Source organism: Symphalangus syndactylus, chromosome 1, assembly GCF_028878055.3.
Source record: "Symphalangus syndactylus isolate Jambi chromosome 1, NHGRI_mSymSyn1-v2.1_pri, whole genome shotgun sequence".
Taxonomy (NCBI): Eukaryota; Metazoa; Chordata; class Mammalia; order Primates; family Hylobatidae; genus Symphalangus; species Symphalangus syndactylus.
This window is the reverse complement of record NC_072423.2, coordinates 54,988,058-55,007,961: the sequence shown is the minus strand read 5'-3', so window position 1 is coordinate 55,007,961 and position 19,904 is coordinate 54,988,058. Positions and strand designations below refer to the sequence as shown.

The 19,904-nt window shown below is 41.7% G+C and overlaps 1 protein-coding gene and 1 pseudogene across 3 annotated transcripts in view; both read right to left on the bottom strand.

Moving 5' to 3' along the window:
* B4GALT6 (beta-1,4-galactosyltransferase 6) overlaps window positions 1-17,055 on the bottom strand; it is a 63,652-nt gene extending 46,597 nt beyond the window's left edge. Inside the window, exon 1 of one of the 3 annotated variants that reach the window (XM_055235308.2) lies at window positions 16,398-17,055. In XM_055235308.2, the coding sequence (XP_055091283.1) occupies window positions 16,398-16,512 (115 nt within the window). In that variant the 5' untranslated portion in view covers window positions 16,513-17,055. Of the gene's footprint in view, window positions 1-8,742; window positions 8,801-16,397 lie in introns of those variants that run through there. The other 2 variants (XM_055235315.2, XM_063611033.1) reach the window with 2 other exon arrangements.
* On the bottom strand, window positions 1,550-1,639 carry LOC129461412 (uncharacterized; annotated as a pseudogene).
* Window positions 17,056-19,904: the final 2,849 nt, after the last annotated feature.

The window sequence follows — 19,904 nt, the reverse complement described above, 5'->3', positions numbered from 1 at the left end:
GGTCGGATCACGGGGTCAACAGATCGAGACCATTCTGGCCAACAAGGTGAAACCCCGTCTCTACTAAAAATACAAAAAAATCAGCTGGACGTGGTGGCGCGAGCCTGTAACCCCAGCTACTCAGGAGGCTGAGGCAGGAGAATGGCTTGAACCCTGGAGACAGAGGTTGCAGTGAGCAGAGACTGTGCCACTGCACTCCAGCCTGGGCGATGGAGCAAGACTCCATCTCAAAAAAAAAAAAAGAATGAAGAACACAGTCAAAAAAGAACAAAATCATGTGCTTTGCAGCAACATGGATGCAGCTGCAGGCCATTATCCTAGCGAATTAACACAGGCACAGAAAACCAAATACCGCATGTTCTCACTTGTAAGTGGGAGCTAGACACTGGGTACTCATGAACATAAAGATGGCCAACAACAGAAACTGGGGACTACTACAAGAGGGAGGGACAAAGCGGCGCAGAAGTTTAAAACTACCTATTGGGTACCATGCTTACTACCTAGGTGGCAGGATCAATCATACTCCAAACCTCTGCATCATGCAATATACCCATGTAACAAAGCTGCAAACGTATGCCCTGAATCTAAAAGTTGAAATTATTTAAAATAAATAGGCCATATGGGGGAAAAACTTATTCATACAATTTAAATATATATTCATAAGTAAGGTTTGTGGGGTTTTTGCCATCTATGTTTTTGTTCTTATTTTTGTTGTTGAAATTTTTTTTTTTTTTTTTTTTATACTTTAGGGTTTTAGGGTACATGTGCACAATGTGCAGGTTTGTTACATATGTATCCATGTGCCATGTTGATTTCCTGCACCCATTGTTCTTAATGTTAGTTTCATAAAGTAGACTGTACACATTGCTGTCATTTTCTGACCTCTGAAAAAACTGATATAGTGTGGCAGATATTAAGCCCTTAAAAGTTTGAATTGACTTCTCATAAAAAGTCATCTAAAAGTTGTAATCTGGCTGGGCGTGGTGGCTCATGCCTGTAATCCCAGCATTTTGGAAGGCCAATACAGGCGATCTCCTGAGGTCAGGCGTTTGAGACTAGCCTGGACAACATGGTGAAATGCCATCTCTACTAAAAAACACAAAAAAAAAAAAAAAAAAAAAAAACTAGCCAGGTGTGGTGGCCCATGCCCGTAACCCCAGCTACTCAGGAGGCTGAGGCAGGAGAATCACTTGAACCCAGGAGGCGGAGGTTACAGTGAGCCGAGCCAGGACTGCGCCACTGCACTCTAGCCTGGGTGACAGAGCGAGACCCTGTGTCAAAAAAAAAAAAAAAGTTGTAATCAGACACCTTTTCCAATTCCTCTGTCCATGTATTCAATTTGTTGATTTGTTGAATGCCTGCCCTCTGCCAGAAATTGTATTAGGTGTATTTCAGTTTTTATTTATTCTTGATTCAATTTGGAGTATTTTGTCCCAGAGATCCAAAGATTCATTGAGATATTCAAATTAGGTAAAGCGGTGCATAACTTACATAATTTTTGAATCTCCTCTACTTTTGATTTTTAATTGTGTTTTCTCCCCTTTTCTATTAAAATTTGAAAATAAACATGTCATCCTTCTGCAGGGGCCATGTTAATCTCTGTATTGTTCCCATTTTTGTATATTTGCTAACAGAGCGAGCACTCCCTTTTATTTTTATAAGACTTGTCTTATTTGTGTATTCCATTGCTTATACTTAATCTGTCTTGAATATCTCAATTCTTTTTTCCTCTATTTTTAAATGTATTAGTTCCTGATCTTATCCTTGTATAGACTTTCTAATTTCTTAATCCATATTAATTTTTTAATAATGAAAGTATCTACAGCAACAAATTCATCTTTGATAACTACAAAAAAAATGGAAGAAAAGAGACGAAGAGAAAAAAGAAAACTAAAAGAACAGCCAACCAAAAATGCAGGAAAATGTTCAATACAAGACAAGCTAACATTAACAACTCTGCCTAAATGAAGACCCAAAGTTCAACTGAAATGATGTGGGTGGGGCAGCATCACATAGATTACTAATGACACCTGGTTTGCAGCACCTTGGATTATTTAATCCTAAAGTTACATATGAAATGTGTTGTCACTGATATAAACATCTTATATTTGTGCTACACCAAACTGTGAAAAGAAAACCTGCCGCAAACTACTAGAACTCAGCCTAAGGCAAAAAAACACTTCCAGGACTGACCCTGGCCTAAGAAATGAGATGCTAAGTAGGAGCATTATATGCATTATTATGTTTCCTGGAAACAACTTTTTAATTTATACAACTTGCAGGTAACAAAACTGTTAAAAAAAAAAAAAAAAAAAGGATGATCTTTTTTTTTTTTTTTTGAGACAGGGTCTCACCCTGTCATCCAGGTTGGAGTGCGGTAGCTCCACCTTGGCTCTCCGTAACCTCCACCTCCCAGGCTCAAGCGATCCTCCCACCTCAGTCTTGCAAGTAGCTGGAACTACAGGCACCTGCCACTATGCCCACCTAATTTTTTGTATTTTTTGTAGAGACAGGGTTTCTCCATGTTGCCCAGGCTGGTCTTGAACTTCTGAGCTTAGGCAATCCACCCGCCTCAGCCTCTCAAAGTGGTGGGAGTACAGGCGTGAGCCACCGCACCTGGCCTTTAAAATGATTTTTTATGATACCTCTAACAAAGGTGAATTATTTACCAAAAGAGTGCATTTACTATTCACTAGATGAATGAAGACCAAAATTAAGAAAAGCTAGACACCAATTTCTCCAAATGGAAAATCTATTCTTTTATTCCAAATTGTTTACAGCTAATTGAGTTACATTCCTCAGGTTAATGGCCCTCATGGGTTTAATCCCTCAAGATCAAAACCCATTAGGGAATGAAGCTGTGTTTAAATAGAGTGGCTGTTAACAGGAAGAAAGTGCTATGTCAAACAGTTGCAAGACACACTAAACCAGCATGAGAATGGTTCCAATTGTCTGCTTTCCAAACATAAAACTATGTTAACCCAAACCCAAAACTTGCTTATTAGTAGTAGCATAAAATGTAATGTCTTTTTTTTTATTATATTTAAGTTCCAGGGTACATGTGCAGAACATGTAGGTTTGTTACATAGGTTTACACATGCCATGGTGGTTTGCTGCACCCATCAACCCATCACCTACATTAGGTATTTCTCCTAATGTTATCCCTCCCTTAGTCACCCAACCCCCGAGAGGCCCCAGTGTGTGATGTTCCCCTCCCTGTGTCCATGTGTTCTCATTGTTCAACTCCCACTTATGAGAACATGCAGTGTTTGGTTTTCTGATCTTGTGATAGTTTGCTGAGAATGATGGCTTCCAGCTTCATCCATGTCCCTACAAAAGACATGAACTCATCCTTTTTTATGGCTGCACAGTTCCATGGTGTATATGTGCCACGTTTTCTTAATCCAGTCTACCACTGATAGACATTTGGGCTGGTTCCAAGTCTTTGCTATTGTGAACAGTGTCACAATAAACATATGTGTTCATGTGTCTTTATCGTAGAATGATTTCTAATCCTTTGGGTATATGCCCAGTAATGGGATTGCTGGGTCACATGGTATTTCCAGTTCTAGATCCTTGAGGAGTTGCCACACTGTCTTCCACAATGGTTAAACTAATTTACCCTCCCACCAACAGCGTTAAGAGTGTTCCTATTTTTCCACAACCGCTCCAGCATCTGTTGTTTCCTGACTTTTTAATGATCACCGTTGTAAATGATGTGAGATGGTATCTCATTGTGGTTTTGATTTGCATTTCTCTAATGACCAGTGATGATGAACATTTTTTCATATGTCTGTTGGCTGCATAAATAATCTTCTTTTGAGAAGTGTCTGTTCATATCTTTTGCCTATTTTTTGATGGGGTTTTTTTTTCTTGTAAATTCAAGTTCTTTGTACATTCTGGATATTAGCCCTTTGTCCAATGGATAGACTGCAAAAAATAAAATGTAATGTCTTATTGGCAAGTCTTTAGGTGAGAAAATCCTTGTCTACAATTTCTATTCCAATCCTCATTTCATAAAACTAATAGGGAAACCTACCACTGCTTAATTAAAACCATTTGTGTGTTCTCTAATTTCATTCATTTTGTATTTGACTCTGCGTTGTGAGACATAAATCTAACTTCTTTACCAGTTCTGCTTCCCAAGGGATAACACCATCGGAAAAAAATTTAAAAAATAAAAAGAATAAAATCTATCTTCAACAGTTTATGAAAGCTTTTAGGCCAGGCATTCTATCCTGAGTTTGTGAGGCAAACTTGTCTAATTCTTAAGAAAATTAAGGGACACATCTGCTATAAAACTGTGCCTGCCAGCCCCTTTCCACATCCAGCTTTGCTCACTAACAGTGCTGTAAGGATTCAAGATAAGAAGAACGTGCCTGCCTGCAGGGATCTAGAACTGTTTCCTGGGCTTTGCAGGACACCAACACAGCTTCCCTGTGATCCTGATAGCTCTGTTCCTAGCTGCTATGACATGCTGCCACAGTTCCCAGGTCTCTTCACAAAAGTCTAGTGAATAAATGATTTTGAGAGGGAGATGATGATGTTGGTCAGACAATCTGGGATGCAGTTATAAATGTAGGACTGAAGCTAAAAGAGGGCTAGAAATACCATTTGGGGAGACATTCAATAAATGTAAAACCTGGAACTATCGTGATAAATTCCCAGAGGAAAAATTATCCAAAAAGGAGATAAGAAGGTGAAGATCTGATGTATGAAGACAGACCACAAACAGGCAGCACAAAGATAAAAGATCCCAAAGTGAATCAATCTCAGCTTGAACATAGTGAAAAAGCTAATGGACTAAAGACGAGGGAGAGGTCAACCATGTCAAATGCTGCAGATGCTAAGGAGAAGGACTTAGAAACAACAGCTTAAAAAAATTCAGCATACTCTCTTTGTCAAGCATACTTTACATATACTAACCTACTTAATCCTCACAAGCAATTCTATAAGGCAGGTACTATGATTATTCCCGTTTTTCAGATAAAGAAATTGAAGCATGGAGTTGAATAACTTGCCACAGGTCACATAGTTGTGAGTTAAGTGGTGGAGCCAGAATTCAAATCCCAGCAGTCTGGCTCCAGCAAGCTAGCCCTTGACCATCATACCGTTTAGCCTCTTTAAAAAGCCTACAGGAGATCACTGTAAGCCTTCAAGACAGCAGCTTCAGGAAGCAGCGGAAACCAAAGGAACATAGTAAAGATTTCAGTGGATACTGACAAAGTGAAAGCAGCAAGTTTCAGAAAAGGAAAATAAGTAATTAGCAAGGTCAAGGGAAGGTTTTCTGGAAGAGCAGGGCCCTGAGCATGTCAGCAGCCTGAGTGGAAAAAACTAGAAGGGTGAATAATTTCAGGCACTAAAAGCAGCAAGAGGAAGGAGAGAAAACCACTCTGTTGGTGGGAAAGTTTAAGCAGAGGCTCTGAGGTGCACAGGGGCAGCACACACCCAGGGAATGACAATCTGCCCTGAATGGAGATGGGTAGTAACGGAAGTTAGGAAGGGTCAAGCGGATGGAGAGTTTAAAAAAGAACAAAGGAGAGTGAGAGGACGAGAAGTCATTGTGAGGATGAGACATAACTGTTAACAGAGGTGAGAAAGTTTCAGAAGCAGAAGGTTAAGAAGGCTGTGGTCTGGAGAGGTGCAAGGGAGAGAGCAGGCCACAGCTATGCTGACACCCAGGGCATGGCCAGGCGGAGTGAGGGCAGAAGACAAGAGCTAGACATCCTGGTGGTCACCAACAAGGACGGAGGCGGGGGACAAAGTGGAAGGGAACATTCAGAATTGAGCATTGACTGCTGAAATCTTCCAGGGATATAGAATCTTGGTGGGCATAAGTTTCTGAAGAGCAGATGAACTAACATTTACTAAGTGCTGAGTTTGGTCAGGCACTGAGCTGAAGTCCACATATAAATATATGTAAGTACACATACACAATTATATTTCCTTTAATTCTTATAACCACCTGGAGTTGGGCGACTGGAAATCCCCAAAAAGATATGCCCACACCTTAATTCCCAGAACCTGTGAATGTGACACACGGAAAGGGGTCTTTCCAGATGTAATTAAGCTAAGGATTCTGAGATGAGATCATCATCCTGGATTACCCAGGCGGACCCTAAATCTAATTGCAAGTACTCTTCTAAGAGAAAGGTAGAGAGAGATTTCACACACTCTCACAGACACACACACGAAGGCAATGTGAAGACAGAGGCAGTGATGAGGCTACCAGGCACCTGAAGCTGGAAGTTGCAGGAGGATTTTCCCCAGAGCATCCAGAGGGACTGTCCTGCCAACACCTTAATTTCAGACTTCCGGCCTCCATAATTCTGAGAAAATAAACTTGATGTTTTAAGCCGACATGTGGTAATGTGTTATGGTGGCCTTAGGAAAATAGCACACCACCCCATGACAGGTACAACTTTCTCCATTAGAAGATGAGAAAACAAACTCAAAAGAAAGTTAACTTAAGTAGAATTAAAAACTCAGGATTCAAGCACAAGCGGAAGTGACTCTGAGGGGAAGGGATTTGGAAGAAACGTTGGTTCAAGGCCACAGAGGAGAGGGAGAGACAAGGAAAAAGAAATCTTCATTGTAAAAAGTTATGAGGGAAGTGAACATATGAGAGATAAACCAGATTTCCTTTAATACAAAGAGGAGGAGAAAGCCAGAAGAGATCCTTAAAAGTTACAGAAGAGAAAATGATTTCCCATATTATCTATGGAACACTGGAAATAATATGGACAAAAGTAAAAATCTTAATGCACCACTCAATAATAACTACAGATATGTGAATCAGGTATCTCTTTCTAAGAATTTCTAAGAATTTATGATAATCTTCTAAATATCTGTTTCTGATGCTGAAAATTTTTCTTCTTTCCACATCTAGCCTCTTGTTCAATAAATCCCCAAGAATTACTCATCCATGTGGGTAAAGGAAAATACATTATCTTCAATAACAATGGCGTAAACCCCAAAGTTAGGCCAGACTATATATGAAATATTATTCATACTACACCTAGGACTAAGGAAGGTATTACTTGGATTAAAAACAAAAAATAGCAAACGTCAAGGATGTGCCAGGCTGTTTAAAAAAAAAAAATTCTTTCATGTCAAAGTACTATTTGTCTGACCATGGTGATAATAATTCAAAACCAGGTATGCACTCAAGGAAATCTGCAGTGCAAATTATTACTAACATATAATATCCTTACCTCTACTTTTCAAGTTATGAGCTGACACAGTCTGCAAGAATTCTGTGTTCAGAGCCCCACTTTATCAAACAACAAATACAATGATCACATACAGCAGATCTATTTCAGATCTTGGCTAACAACTCAAGCTTTGCAGATGCAAATACTAAAAACTGACAAGAAATTCTTTGTAACAGGTGTCTTTACAACTTCCACTCTGCAGTTTAACAATTTTAAGTTATTTCTGGAGAATCTTTGTTTTGAATACTGATCAAGGTTAAACATTTTTAAATAAAAATAACTTTTCCAATGATCTTACTAAAAATGTTCAGGGTGGAAACATGTTTATCCACATGTTTACTGAGTGCCTGCCATTTACCAAGCAATGCCAAAAGTTAAGGGGCCACTTGGCTTCCTCTGTAAAGAACCAAGATCCTGCAAAGGCACAAACTGTCTAAAACATCAGAAGGACTTTTGCAACAACCAGATCATTAGTTCAGCCTACTTTAACCCTAGTTGATAATTCAAAAAGTAGACTCTGAACCTAGTGATATGAAAACACCATCTAACAGAAGATAACTATCAGCCTTGTCATCTGCTAATGCACTGTGTAATTCACTTAAAATAATTATATACCTTTTTTAAAGCATGACAGGAACCCTAAGAGAGTTATGAACCACACTGGGGAAAGTGGAATCAGGAGGAAATGAGGAAATCAAGGAAGGAAGAATGCAGGAAATTAAACATCTTAAAAATCTAATCAGGAAACTCACTTAATGACATTACAGACTAAAAGACCAAGCCATAAATAAGCAGGCCCAAGAAACATTATGAAATTGTTGAAAATTAGTGATGTCAGAGTATATAAGTGTAGAGTATATAAGAAGTCTATCAAAATGAAGTAAAATGTGAACTATTTGAATATGTTCTATAATCATCTCCAATTTACTTGTGTTTTCACAATTCAAATACCTTTCAGAATTCCAACTTAGTATTCATGAAAGGAAAATGAGCCTAAAACGAGAATCAGAGAAGGGAACTGGGTAGGAAATGAATTTCAAAGACTTCCAAAGCGTATTTCAAATCAGTAAACAAGGCACCTTCTAATTCTCTACCTTTGGTCTCTTGATTCAAATGAAAATAATGTCCAATTTCTCTTCCTATGAGTCAAACTGAAAATTGCACTATAATTAGAAGTCGTAATTTCTGAGCAATTAACTTAATTATCAGGAAGGCAATATACGTAACAAGATTTCAGTAAAATCATATTAACACTTGCCTCAAATATATAAAAACAGGCCATAGTATTCAATCAAGATATCATGTTATAGTAACAAACTTCATATAGCTACTTAAATATACCACTGTAAAGATACTATAAAAATGACTTTTCTAGCCAAATGCTAGGAAATGTTTTGAAATTACTTCCACTGAGTAACCTATAATGCTATCCAGTTTAGTAAGTTTTATTGATCTTAAGTGAATTACGACGTCTCTAATAATTAAAAACACTAAATAACAAATGTAGGATGACCTAGGGCCCAATCACCTAGTCACTGCAGACTCATAAAGGAACACATGATCCTGGCTGGTATGAATAATGTATCCGTCCATTTCTCTTCTGAAGGAAAAGATTCTTCACCATGATAGCCATCTCTATTGCCAGTAAAACATGATGTTATAAACAAGTTAATCAGGTTTTCAATAAGATTAGTTCTATGAAATATCAAATGATGTAAGATAATCAATTTAGAAAAGTATGTAGCACTATTTTTTCCCCACCATTTGGGGTATTTTTCAGAAACATCGTTCCCAGTGTGCAGAAACATCTGGGTATGTGTTAAAAATGAATCAGAATCAGAATCTCCCATAAGACCTGGGAAATAAGCTTATTAAAGCATATCACCTTAAATAAACCTTAAGCACATTCATATTTGAAAACTATTTCTTGTAGTAATTCTCCACACATAACATTTGTAACAAGTAAAACAGACGACCCTTCCTTCCAAATCAGTATAACTTATATCAAATATATCTTCTTTTACATAGTTTTTGAATATACTGCAATTCATTTGGACATAAGAGTATCTGTGTTTCATCCTTAATGAACATATAACACAACAATTTGGTGAAGCCAAAGACTTTCACTAATTCAAGTAATTAAACATAAAAACCAAGATGCAAGCAAAAAGCCATACTACACTTCTGGAGGAAAAAAAATAAAAATTAAGATTTGAAATTACTAAGTATATTTTCCTAAACATTTTGCTGTGCTTCACAGCCAAAAATATAATTACTGACATAAACATCCTTTAAGCTAACTCTCCTATTTCAACTGAGAAGGGGGTATTGCTGTATCTTAAACCAAACTCAGCAAAATTCTGCTAAAACCAAAAACAATTATGTCCACAGGAAGTCTGACCAGGAAACACAGCAAATCAAACTGGCCTAAAACAGGATGTAAATGCTGAAGAAAAACAGAATTGAGTGCTACCTGAAAGTTTCCAGTGGGCCCAAGATATGAGGTAAAAATATCTCATTATAACTGGAGTAAATGCTTAATTTTCCAAAGGCATGTTAAAGGCATTATGGGTATCCTCAGAAAACCTACTCTCCATCTTCACTTGAATCGATCTTCAACTTGAATCACTGTATTACTTGTATATTATTCTCTTTGTTATTATCCTGACAAAAGGCAGAATTTGAATGAAAACGTCTTTTAAATATTAAATCACCGTGTCCTTCAGGAATTAAAAAGAAAACACGAAACAGATTCAGAGGGAAAAGGGGGAAAGGAGAAAAGAGGAAGGGGAAGAGGTGGGGACAGCCAGCTTAGGCTGGCAAACCACAGGCTCAGGCAGTGGTGACAAAAGCCAGCTTGATCCAAGGCGGCCAAGAAAATGGACTAGAAAAAGAATGTTGCAAACATACAGGCCTGAGGAACTCCCAAGGGCGACCTAGGAAACCCGAGCTCTAGAAAAATCACTCCTCCCACACATCTCACCTCAGCCTCCCCTCCCACCTCCACATTTCTACTTAAGACAAACATGAAAGGCAGGCTTGAAAGGGAAAAGGAGTCAGAAAAGATAGTGTGGGTGAGGGACAGGTGGAGGAGCAGGTCTGCCCTTTTGCAAGGTAAGCCAGGGTGCTGCAGAGTCTAAGCACATGGTATAAACACAGCACTGAGCAACAGTGTTTAAGGGAATCCAAGAGATGTGTCCAGTATCCCAAACAAAGCACCCTCTCCAGGGTAATCACAGCTTTAAGAGGCGGTCATCTACCCTCATCTGACAATGTATAAGGAAAGGAGCACTTATAAGGCCACTTATTTCACTGATTGCAGGTCAGTTAGAAGATTGGTCTTTTCTTCTCTCTCTCTTTTCAATAAGCCTCAACTCTGCCTCATTGTAATTATCCTCACTGCTAACTTAGGCTACCCAAAAAATGTCATCGCTCGTCTATACAGTATTCCTTCAAACTGAAGAAGAGAGAGCTTGTATTTCCCTAAAACCTTCCATTTTCCAGGGCAAAAATGATTAGTTCCTTTCACTCGGGCACAGTAGAATGAGTCAGGAATCCTAAGGTGTACATTTCAGCTCGTCCAACAATGATGTGTGACACTTTAGGCAAGTGGCCATCTTCCAGAGCCTGTCCTTCCTTCTCTCATTTCACAAACAAGGCTAGCCCTACTGGCAAGGGGTCAGGGGTGTGGCAGGGAAGACATGGATCTCCAAATATGGACAAGGTGGTGGGCTATCTTTGGGATTTTGCTCTTGGGGCTGCTCTGCCCATAGCTCTGGCTCCAGGAACCAATGCTTCTGTGCCCAAGTTTCCCCTGGCCTTGGGCCCTTGGACAGAGGGGCAAACGCAAGGGCTCTGAGGGTGAGAGGAAAAGCCACAGCTAGAACCATCAGAGATGAGGCTCAGAAGGACAAGTGCCCTGAGAAGCCCTGCAGGACAACCTGAGAGAAACAGGCTTTCCACAGGATGGGTTAGAAATTAACTACTGTATACCACACTGCCTCAAAAGGAAAATGCATTCTATTCCCAACCAAATTACAAGCAGTGTTTGGAATACCTATTACATACAGACACTACAAACCTAGGTTAGAAGTTTCTCTTCTAAAAGTAATCACAGACATGGCTATTTTTATCTTTAATAAACATTAAAGGCAGTAATGATAAGCACTGCTGCAGAAAAAACACATCACTGCCTCACTCTGCCACATTAACAGACTTCAAAGGTATTTGTAAAAGGAAGGCTAAGGAGGAAAATAGCAGTTAGCATTGCCAGATTTCAATGAATCAAGTTTCCCTTCAATATTGCCTAATTTCCCACAAGGCCATGGGATTTGGATTAGTTTACACTGAAGAGATATAGCTGAGTTACATATGCTACTTAGGAATGGCAATCTGACTGTGGAAACAATCTCTAAGAAGGTCAACTCATCTCTTGAGTGTGGAATGGACCTACTGACTCTTGTAACAAAGCTAGGGAGTGAGAAAGAGGGTAGCAAATCCCATCGGATACTTTCAAACTATACTTGGTCTTCCTCTGTATTCCAATTTAACCCCTGTGATTCCATGTTTCAGAGGAAGTAACACAGTGAGTCACTTCCAGTTGCAGAAGTGAGTTTTATTACTCAGGCATGTTGGAGGATAAATAAATAACATTCACCTACATGATGCAGACAATCAAATCTCTCCTGGGCTGCAAGCCCTTACTTTCATCTGCCTACCTACTAATTCTTCCTGGATATCACACAGGGATCCCAACTCAATTTCTCTAAAATCAAAATAGCCCCTCGAAGACGTGACTTTCTATACTCCCTATTAATAGCTACCTGAATGTCTAAGCTAGAATCCAAGCCTCATCTTAAAGCTGTTCCTGTTTCTTCAAACCCACTATTCCCATCCATTCAACTCTGCCCTGATGAACTACCAACCTCGAAAGTTCTAATCTTCTATTGTCCATTGCCCCCTATAACCCATCCTTCATGCTAGAAGGGTCACTCTAAAACAATGGACTGCATCGTTTTCAAAACTTCTGACATTTCCTGTTACTCACAGGACAAAAAAAGCATGGGACGTGTGGCCAGTAAGGGAGGCCCAGAAAAAAGAGATGCCCAATACCATGGCCCAAATCCAAACTCCTGAAATGGATCCATGCAGATCAGAGCACTGGGTGAATAAAACTGAAAGGCCTTTGAAACAAAGCAGACTATAACAGCTCTGAAGAACACAGCCAGGCCCACTTGCCAGGGCCAGGAGGCTAAAGGGCTATGATAAGAAAGCTGCAGGGTAACTAGCTACCTTCTGTGCTAGCCCAGGAAGAACCCCAGCCAAAATGCCAGAGGGACTCTGAGGAAAGGACCTAAGATACCTCTCCCACAACACACATGCCTGCACATAGACCCCACACTTTGACTACCCATCGCCGTCACCTCCACCATTCCCAGCAGGGCGCACACCCCAGGGAGGCCCAAATAACAAAGCACTCGGCCAGATAATTCCTCCAAGAGCCCAGAGGAAGTCAGACCAAAGTTGCCTGACCAGATTTCACCTCTACCCAGAGAGCAAAACAGCCCGTCAGTGTGTCTAGGAAAGGTCAGGGCTTCTGGTGAGTCAAATGGACAGTGAAATCCCCACTCCCAGGGAAGTTACATAATCTCCTCCCATTATATAGCCCCACTGATTATAGGCACTATCGATTTATTTTGTAATCACAGACAGCTTTGATAAAGCTGTATGAACAAAGACCAGTCTCTCTCTGCCAGGAATTTTAGAGACCTCAACCATCTGAACACCACGGTTGGACATTGGAGCCCCAGAGACCTTTCATAACCTGGCCCATGTGCCACTCCAAGCCCTAAGCAGTAGCTGGATGGAGCTACTCCCATTTTCTAGAAGCTTTGCTCATGCTGTTCCCTGTGACTAGGATCTCTTTGCTCAGTCCAGATAAATCTTATCCATTACATTTCAACCACTTTCTCCTCTGGAAATCCTTAACCAGTCCTCACTCCCCACCACGTGCCTTCCAAGGATTTACTACAGCCGTTTTATGGGGCTCAGCCCACTCCTATTGTTGAATGAACTTATAAGTCAGCTCATCTTTGATATGACAGCAAGAAAATGACTATGTTATATTGGAAGTTATATTAATAAAGGTTTCCTATTAAATGCAATTCTATTCTCAATCCAGCCAAGTCAAAACCTTGGAGAGAAACTGCACTCATCTTTGCAATCATGCACAAAGGTAGACACAGAGTAAGAATTAATTTATGGCTCTGGCCTCTATGGGTGGGCTAGAGCAATTTGTCCATGGACTTCCTATGGTGTGGTGATGGGGCAGGTGTCTGCCATCCAGTTTCCCTGGGTACTAAGGTTTATAATGTAAAGACTATCCCTGTGTTTCCTGTATGCATTAGACACTTCAAGAAAAATGTTTCCTTGAAAATAATGAGCTTTGAATTCTATGGAACTCACTGTAGTTGACCCAAATAGTCCAGAAATGCTGAGGAACATCTGAAAACACTGGAAACTAAACAGATTACGCTGCCTACAACTGTGTGATGTATCTGCTCAGGATGGCAAAGAAGAGGAACTAAAATGATAGAAGATCTACCTGGGAAGAAGGCCCATGACATACACAGGGCTCAGGACAGAAAAGAAGCAGGGAAATAGAATTAAAGTCTACCAAACAGGTTGATATGGTAGGATTAACAGGAATTTCTTAACAGAGGAGATCTGAAACGCTTATTTAGGGCACATAAAAAGTACTTACAACATATATTTTAGCCATAAACACATTTTGCCCCAAGATGTAATTCAGGCTAAAATATAAATTATTTTAAGTTATTATTTCAAGAAAAATCTACATACATCGAATAAAAACTAATTATAAGAACTTAATTACTTCTGGATATGTCTCATAAATAAGAAATCTGAAGCACTTGTGCAACTGATTGATTGCTGCAGTAGGGACTCAACAAGCCACATTTTTCATGGAATATCATTTTTACTTGAAAGAACGACTGAAAAACTATGGTTAAACTTGTGTATCTAACCTATATTTTCTCGAAAATGAGCAAAGTGAGACTGACACTTCAAGAAAAACTGACAGTATTTGTTGCCAATGATAAAATTCAAACTTTCAAGCAAAAATTTGAATTTTGGAAAACTGCTTCCCAATACTTAAAGATACAAAAGATTAAAAAGGAGGCTTTTTTTGGCTAAATGGTACAGGGTTTTGGAGACAGATTCAGCTTGACAAGTTCACAGCATTTTATAAGTTTTTGGTTTGCACTCTTCTAACTGGTTTTAATAACTTATTATCATTTATAAGACCTGCAAAAACACAGTAGGTTAAGCCATGTCAATCTAATTGCCTACAAGACATTTGCCAACATTTTTACATTGTATCAGTGACCGTTCTATGGCAAACATTAAGCATTCAAATAAGAAAAATGTATTAGTATTTCACACAAATTGAATTAAGAATCTACAAATAATATACTGACGCACTAACTTTAAAAAAAAAAAGGGATGACTAGAATTCTGATTTCCTTTGGTTAGCTTTTTGAGTAATATAACTTTAACATGTTACTCGTAATACCAAGAAAGTGGGAAAATTGTTATGTAAGTGTGAAAAACCTTTTCTCCAAAATCTTTCAGTTAAATCCCTAGTAAAAGAAACATACCCCAAAGATGTCCAAACTTTTAAAGAGTTACATGAGAAAGTAAAAATTGCTATAGAATGAAGAGTTAATTTATAAGACTCCAAAATAGCAAAAAATAAAGAAAGCCCTTGTTGAATATCTAGATAACATCAAATTCACTAAGCTACCACTGTCATTTGTACCATAGGCTTCAAGGGGTAGGTTTTTGTGAGGTTTTTTGTTTTTTCTGGCCTAAAGGAAAACTGCAATAAGGTTAAAATATTCTTCAAACTTTACCCTAAAACTTGTATTTTGGGATACATCAACGTTTCACAATGCATTTCTTCTCAAACATCATCATCTGAGTTTATACATCTCACTGAATCCAAAAATTAATAAAAGTCTCATAGTAATTTTAAGAAATGAAGCAGTCTGGATGAGGTTTCCATTTTCCTTCCCTGCTGCAATTCACTGCAATAATCTACTACACTCAAGACAATGCCCTGATCATTCCATCTCAAAATTCTGCAGGTGTTTTCACTCTGTAAGAGGCATTACATTTTTAGCTAACTCGGAACAAACAGCACTGGCTCAAACGACCACAGTGTGTAAGGAGAAATGAGAGGAGATGCTCACTGTTACTAAGTAATTGAACATTAAATACATAATAGCCAGGAAAAACTCAGAACTAAGTTTTGGAAATATGACATTTTAATATGCATGTGAAGTTCATATTTTTCATTCACTAGAATTAACGCCGCATTGGCTCCTTTTCAACAAAAGGGGGACGAAGAATTCGGATATTTAATAAAGAATTCAAGTAGTTTTACAAAAGTGTATCTTGCACCAAAGGCCAAAAAATGATAAACAGGTTAACATTTTAAACTACAAGTTCCCTTAGATAATGGTTATTTTAATCACTATTTTCTCAGAAGTCATCCTAACAGGTGGCAAAGGCAACGTACCCTTGAAAATCAGACCCAAGCAGACTAAAATAATGGAGCACTGTCTTTACAAGACAACTCATCGCCTTAAAATTCCCCAAGTATGGCACAAAAAGAATGGGGTCCACTGATCCCATTCTAAAAAAGCGACCTAGGACCCTAGAATACACACATGTTGGACTCAATCACATACCCTGCTGTTGGCTCCTCTATATTTTTACAACCAGTTCTTATACCCGAGAGTGTTTGAATACAACTACGATTAAGCACTGAGTTTAGGCTTAAAGACTTAACATTAAAAGGATAAAGCTGTCAGAACACTCAAGACAGCGACTAAGGCATCCCGGGCCATCACACTAATTTTGCTATGTCTATTTAATGCAATCTTTTGTTATTAACAAACTGCATGCACTAACAAAACTCACATACCAAAGTCATGCCCTGAAGCAGTTTGTTTGACACGTCTGAAATAACATTTAAAACGAAACGCTTTTCTGCGGGCCCCTATTTAAACAGCTTCCAAATCCCAGAAGTAACATCCTTAACAGCCTGCGCTGGCTGTGGTGTGACCAGGGGAAGCGAGGGTGTGTCTCGGTGCTTACCGATTCCCGGGGCCACATAGATGAAGTACAGACAGGACGAAGAGAGGGAGAAGAAGAAGATGAAGGCGAGGAGGGAGCGATTGGAAACCCGCATCATCCGCCTGAGCACAGACATCTTCCTCTTTCCTGCCAGCAGCCCAGGCTGCGCTCTCAGGCCGGACTCGGGGCCACTGTCCAGGCCCTAAACTTCCATAAATGTGCTGAGAACCACGAGACTGCAGCGGGGTCCGCGCGGGGAGGCTCTGGGGAGAGGGCCCGAGTGGAAAGGAGGAAATGGGAGGGAGTGGACGGAATGAATGGGAGGCCAGAGAATCGGGGGAGGGGAGGCGCAGAGGCCGAGGGGGAAGAGGTGGAGGGGGGAGAGGGAACGGGGGGCTGGGGGCCCGGGGACGGCAGGACCCAAGGAGGCCGGGGAAGGGCGAGGAGGCGCGTTTTCTCCGCCAAGCAGCGGCGGGAGGAGGGGCTGCAGGTGGGAGGACGCGCAGACTGCGCGCCGCGGCGCCCCTGCGGAGAGGGGCAGCTAACTGCAGCACGCCCGGCTCCGCTGCCCGCGCTCGGCGGGACCCCGCCGCGAAGCCCAGTGCTCAGGGTCCGGGCCGCCCGCGTCTGCTCAGCAGGCCTGAGCCGCCTCCTGCTTCAGGCCGCGGCTCTCGTGCCTGCGCGGGGCTAGCGTGGGCGCCGGGGCCGCAACCAGCGCGCGCCACGCGCGGGGGCCCGCGGGGGCCCTGGGGGCCGAGGAGCTGGGCGCTCGCCTTCACCGAGCCTCCTCCTCATGCCGCGCCGGACCCCAGCGCCCCGCGGCCGCCGCGGGAGCTGAGCACAGGCCAGGGCGGCGTCCCGGCCAGCGACGAACGCGCTCTGACTCCGGCCGCCGCCAGCTGCCTGCCTGGCCGCAAGGGCGGCAGCGGCATTACCGCCGCGCGCCCGGGGTGAGGCGCCCCTGCCGGGCCCGCGGACACCAGGCGAAGAGCGACCGGGCGACGCGCGCTACGGGCAGAGCCGGGGAGCCAGAAGAGCAGGAGGCCGAGCGCCGTCGGAGCCGCGTCTGGTTGGAGAAAGAGGCAGACGTGAAAGGGCGGGGGAGCCGCGGAGGAAAACCGGGACCGGCGGGCACGTCCCGCGAGCCCCGCGCGCTTCGCGCGCTCGCTCGGAACTCGGCAGGCGGCGCTGCGCCGGGCCCCGAGGAAACCTGGAAGCCCCCGCCCTCCCCGCGCCCGAAACACCGCGCGTCCTGATAGGCCCGCGCCCAGCAGCCCCCTCCCCGCGCCGGCCGCACCAGGGCCCCGCCGCCTCCTGCGTCACCGCCGCCCTCGCCCGTCCAGGGACTCCGCGGTGGCCGCGCTGCTGGGGACTGAGGGACGCGTTGCGATCCCCGGATACATTCTACCCTGGGGGTACATAATGAAGGATGATGTACCTGAAAGGAAAAGGGCATCTCCAAAAGGGGACTTCGCGGGTGGAATTTCCTTCCAAAATCCTCCCTCGAGGAACAAGGTGTATTTCCGACCTGGATTAATGAATCCCCTCTCCCATCCCGCCCTTCCTGTAGAAACAGTGTCAGGATGTGGCGCGGACCTATGTGCGTCCCTTATACCAGGACTTGCCTTCAACGCTGAAGGTGAACCCTGGGTCGTCCTCGCTGTATTCAGGCGGGGCTGAAAAGGCTTCTGGGCAGCCAATAGGCCCTTGAGCGCCTCAGCCCCATCTTGCTTCAGTAAGCAAACGGACGGATGTCTTCATCCACCTTCTAGGCCGTGGTCTACCCTTTGTTCAAATGCTTCTTCCTGCTAGCTGACTTTGTCCAGGTCCTTAGCTGTATCACATTGTTCAAATGTGTGTGCGCAGGTGTTTGTTTTTCAACTAATCATGCAGGAAGTGGCGGGATGCCCTACTGCCATTATTTGCTCAGTATTTCCAGATGGAACTGTAGTTGATAGCCAATAAGTTTGGTACGTTTTTATCAGGATGCCCATGCCCTAGATCGTCCCTGAGATAGTGCTTTGCAATGTGGAACCTGAAACACCTAATTTATAAGCCCAAGCCTTTCATTAATATTAAATGTGAGACCCCTGGAAGCTACTACTTTGTGTGAGCCTGTTTTCTCCACCCTCAAACAGTGGATATAATATCCCCTTGCAAGGCTGTGAGATTAAATGGGTAACTGTGCATAATGCTAAGCATGGTGTCTGGGGCGCAAGAGGTTCCCTTATATCCCGTTAGTTCACTAGGTGGGATCACCAAGTTGAAATTCATTTTTTAACATTTTGCTTGTTGGAGTACTCACAACTTCTCTGGCTAATTTGATATTTAATGTGAAAGGTAATGACACTATTTTGTAACATTTTTAGATGCTTAAGGGAAATTTGAAATGCAAAGTGGAACAACATTAAAAGGAAACTCACTTGTAAAATAAAGAAAAACAAAACCTACGCAAGCAAAAGAAGTCATGAATGCTGAGGAAGCAAAAATTGTGGTTTTTCCCTCTCCAGTCCCACTAACTTTTCATTTATCTTTATTTGCAGCAGTTAGACTGGTTGTTTACAAAGTTAATACCACCATACTGCTAGGCAAAAGACAGTTCCACACCTTTGCTGACCTAGTGGTAGACCATTCTTCTCAGGCAAGGTTGGCTTTTTCAAAGGAAAGGTTACTATAAACTGGGAGAGAAGTAGTAACATTATAGAATTTGATGATTCATCTTTAAGAAATCTGAAGACTGTACAGATGAACCTAGCTGGCATAGATGACTGCCATTGGTATCTCTCCTAAGTTTAACCCTGTCTCTTGATTTCTCTTGTTGGGCAAGTGTCCCCCACGGTACTTGTTGAGACTGATTAGCTCTCCCCAGGAGTAGACTTTTATCGGTTGTACCAGAAAACAAGCCTAGTCGGTGCAGCCGTTGTTGTGAGGATTAAATTAAATGAATTAATGCCTGTAAAGAGCATGGGAGAGGCTGGTACATGGTAAGCGCTATTGGAGTATTTGTAAAATACATTTTTAGAAATCTCTCCTTTCAGTCACTCTCTGTCCACAGTAACAAATGATGTGATGGTTGTCTCTTTCTGTTTAAACACCAAATTTCCTAGTGGGTCGCCCATTAAATCTGTCTCTAACCGTCTGAGGGATGACTCAGGGTCTCAGCTCATGTTTAAAAAAGAGATAGATTAAATACTCAGTGCACAAGAAATGCTGAGCCTTTCCAAACCCACAATATCAACTGATACTTCCTCAGGAGCCAAGTAAGCCCATGACAGAGGAATGACCTTGCAGAAATCTAAAAGTCTGTTTTTTAATGCCATTAAAAAGACCTTAATCCTGTAATAGTAAGACATAACTTACAACAGTAAGAGAGAAATAAATTTTATTTAATGGCTTTGTTCTAAGTTTATTACCACCAAGTATTCCTTTTATTATTTTCTGTCCACTAGGGACACCATGCATTTAAATATTTGGGTATCAAACTGAATAAATTAAATCGTAATTAATGGTTTTCTACTTGTATTAATA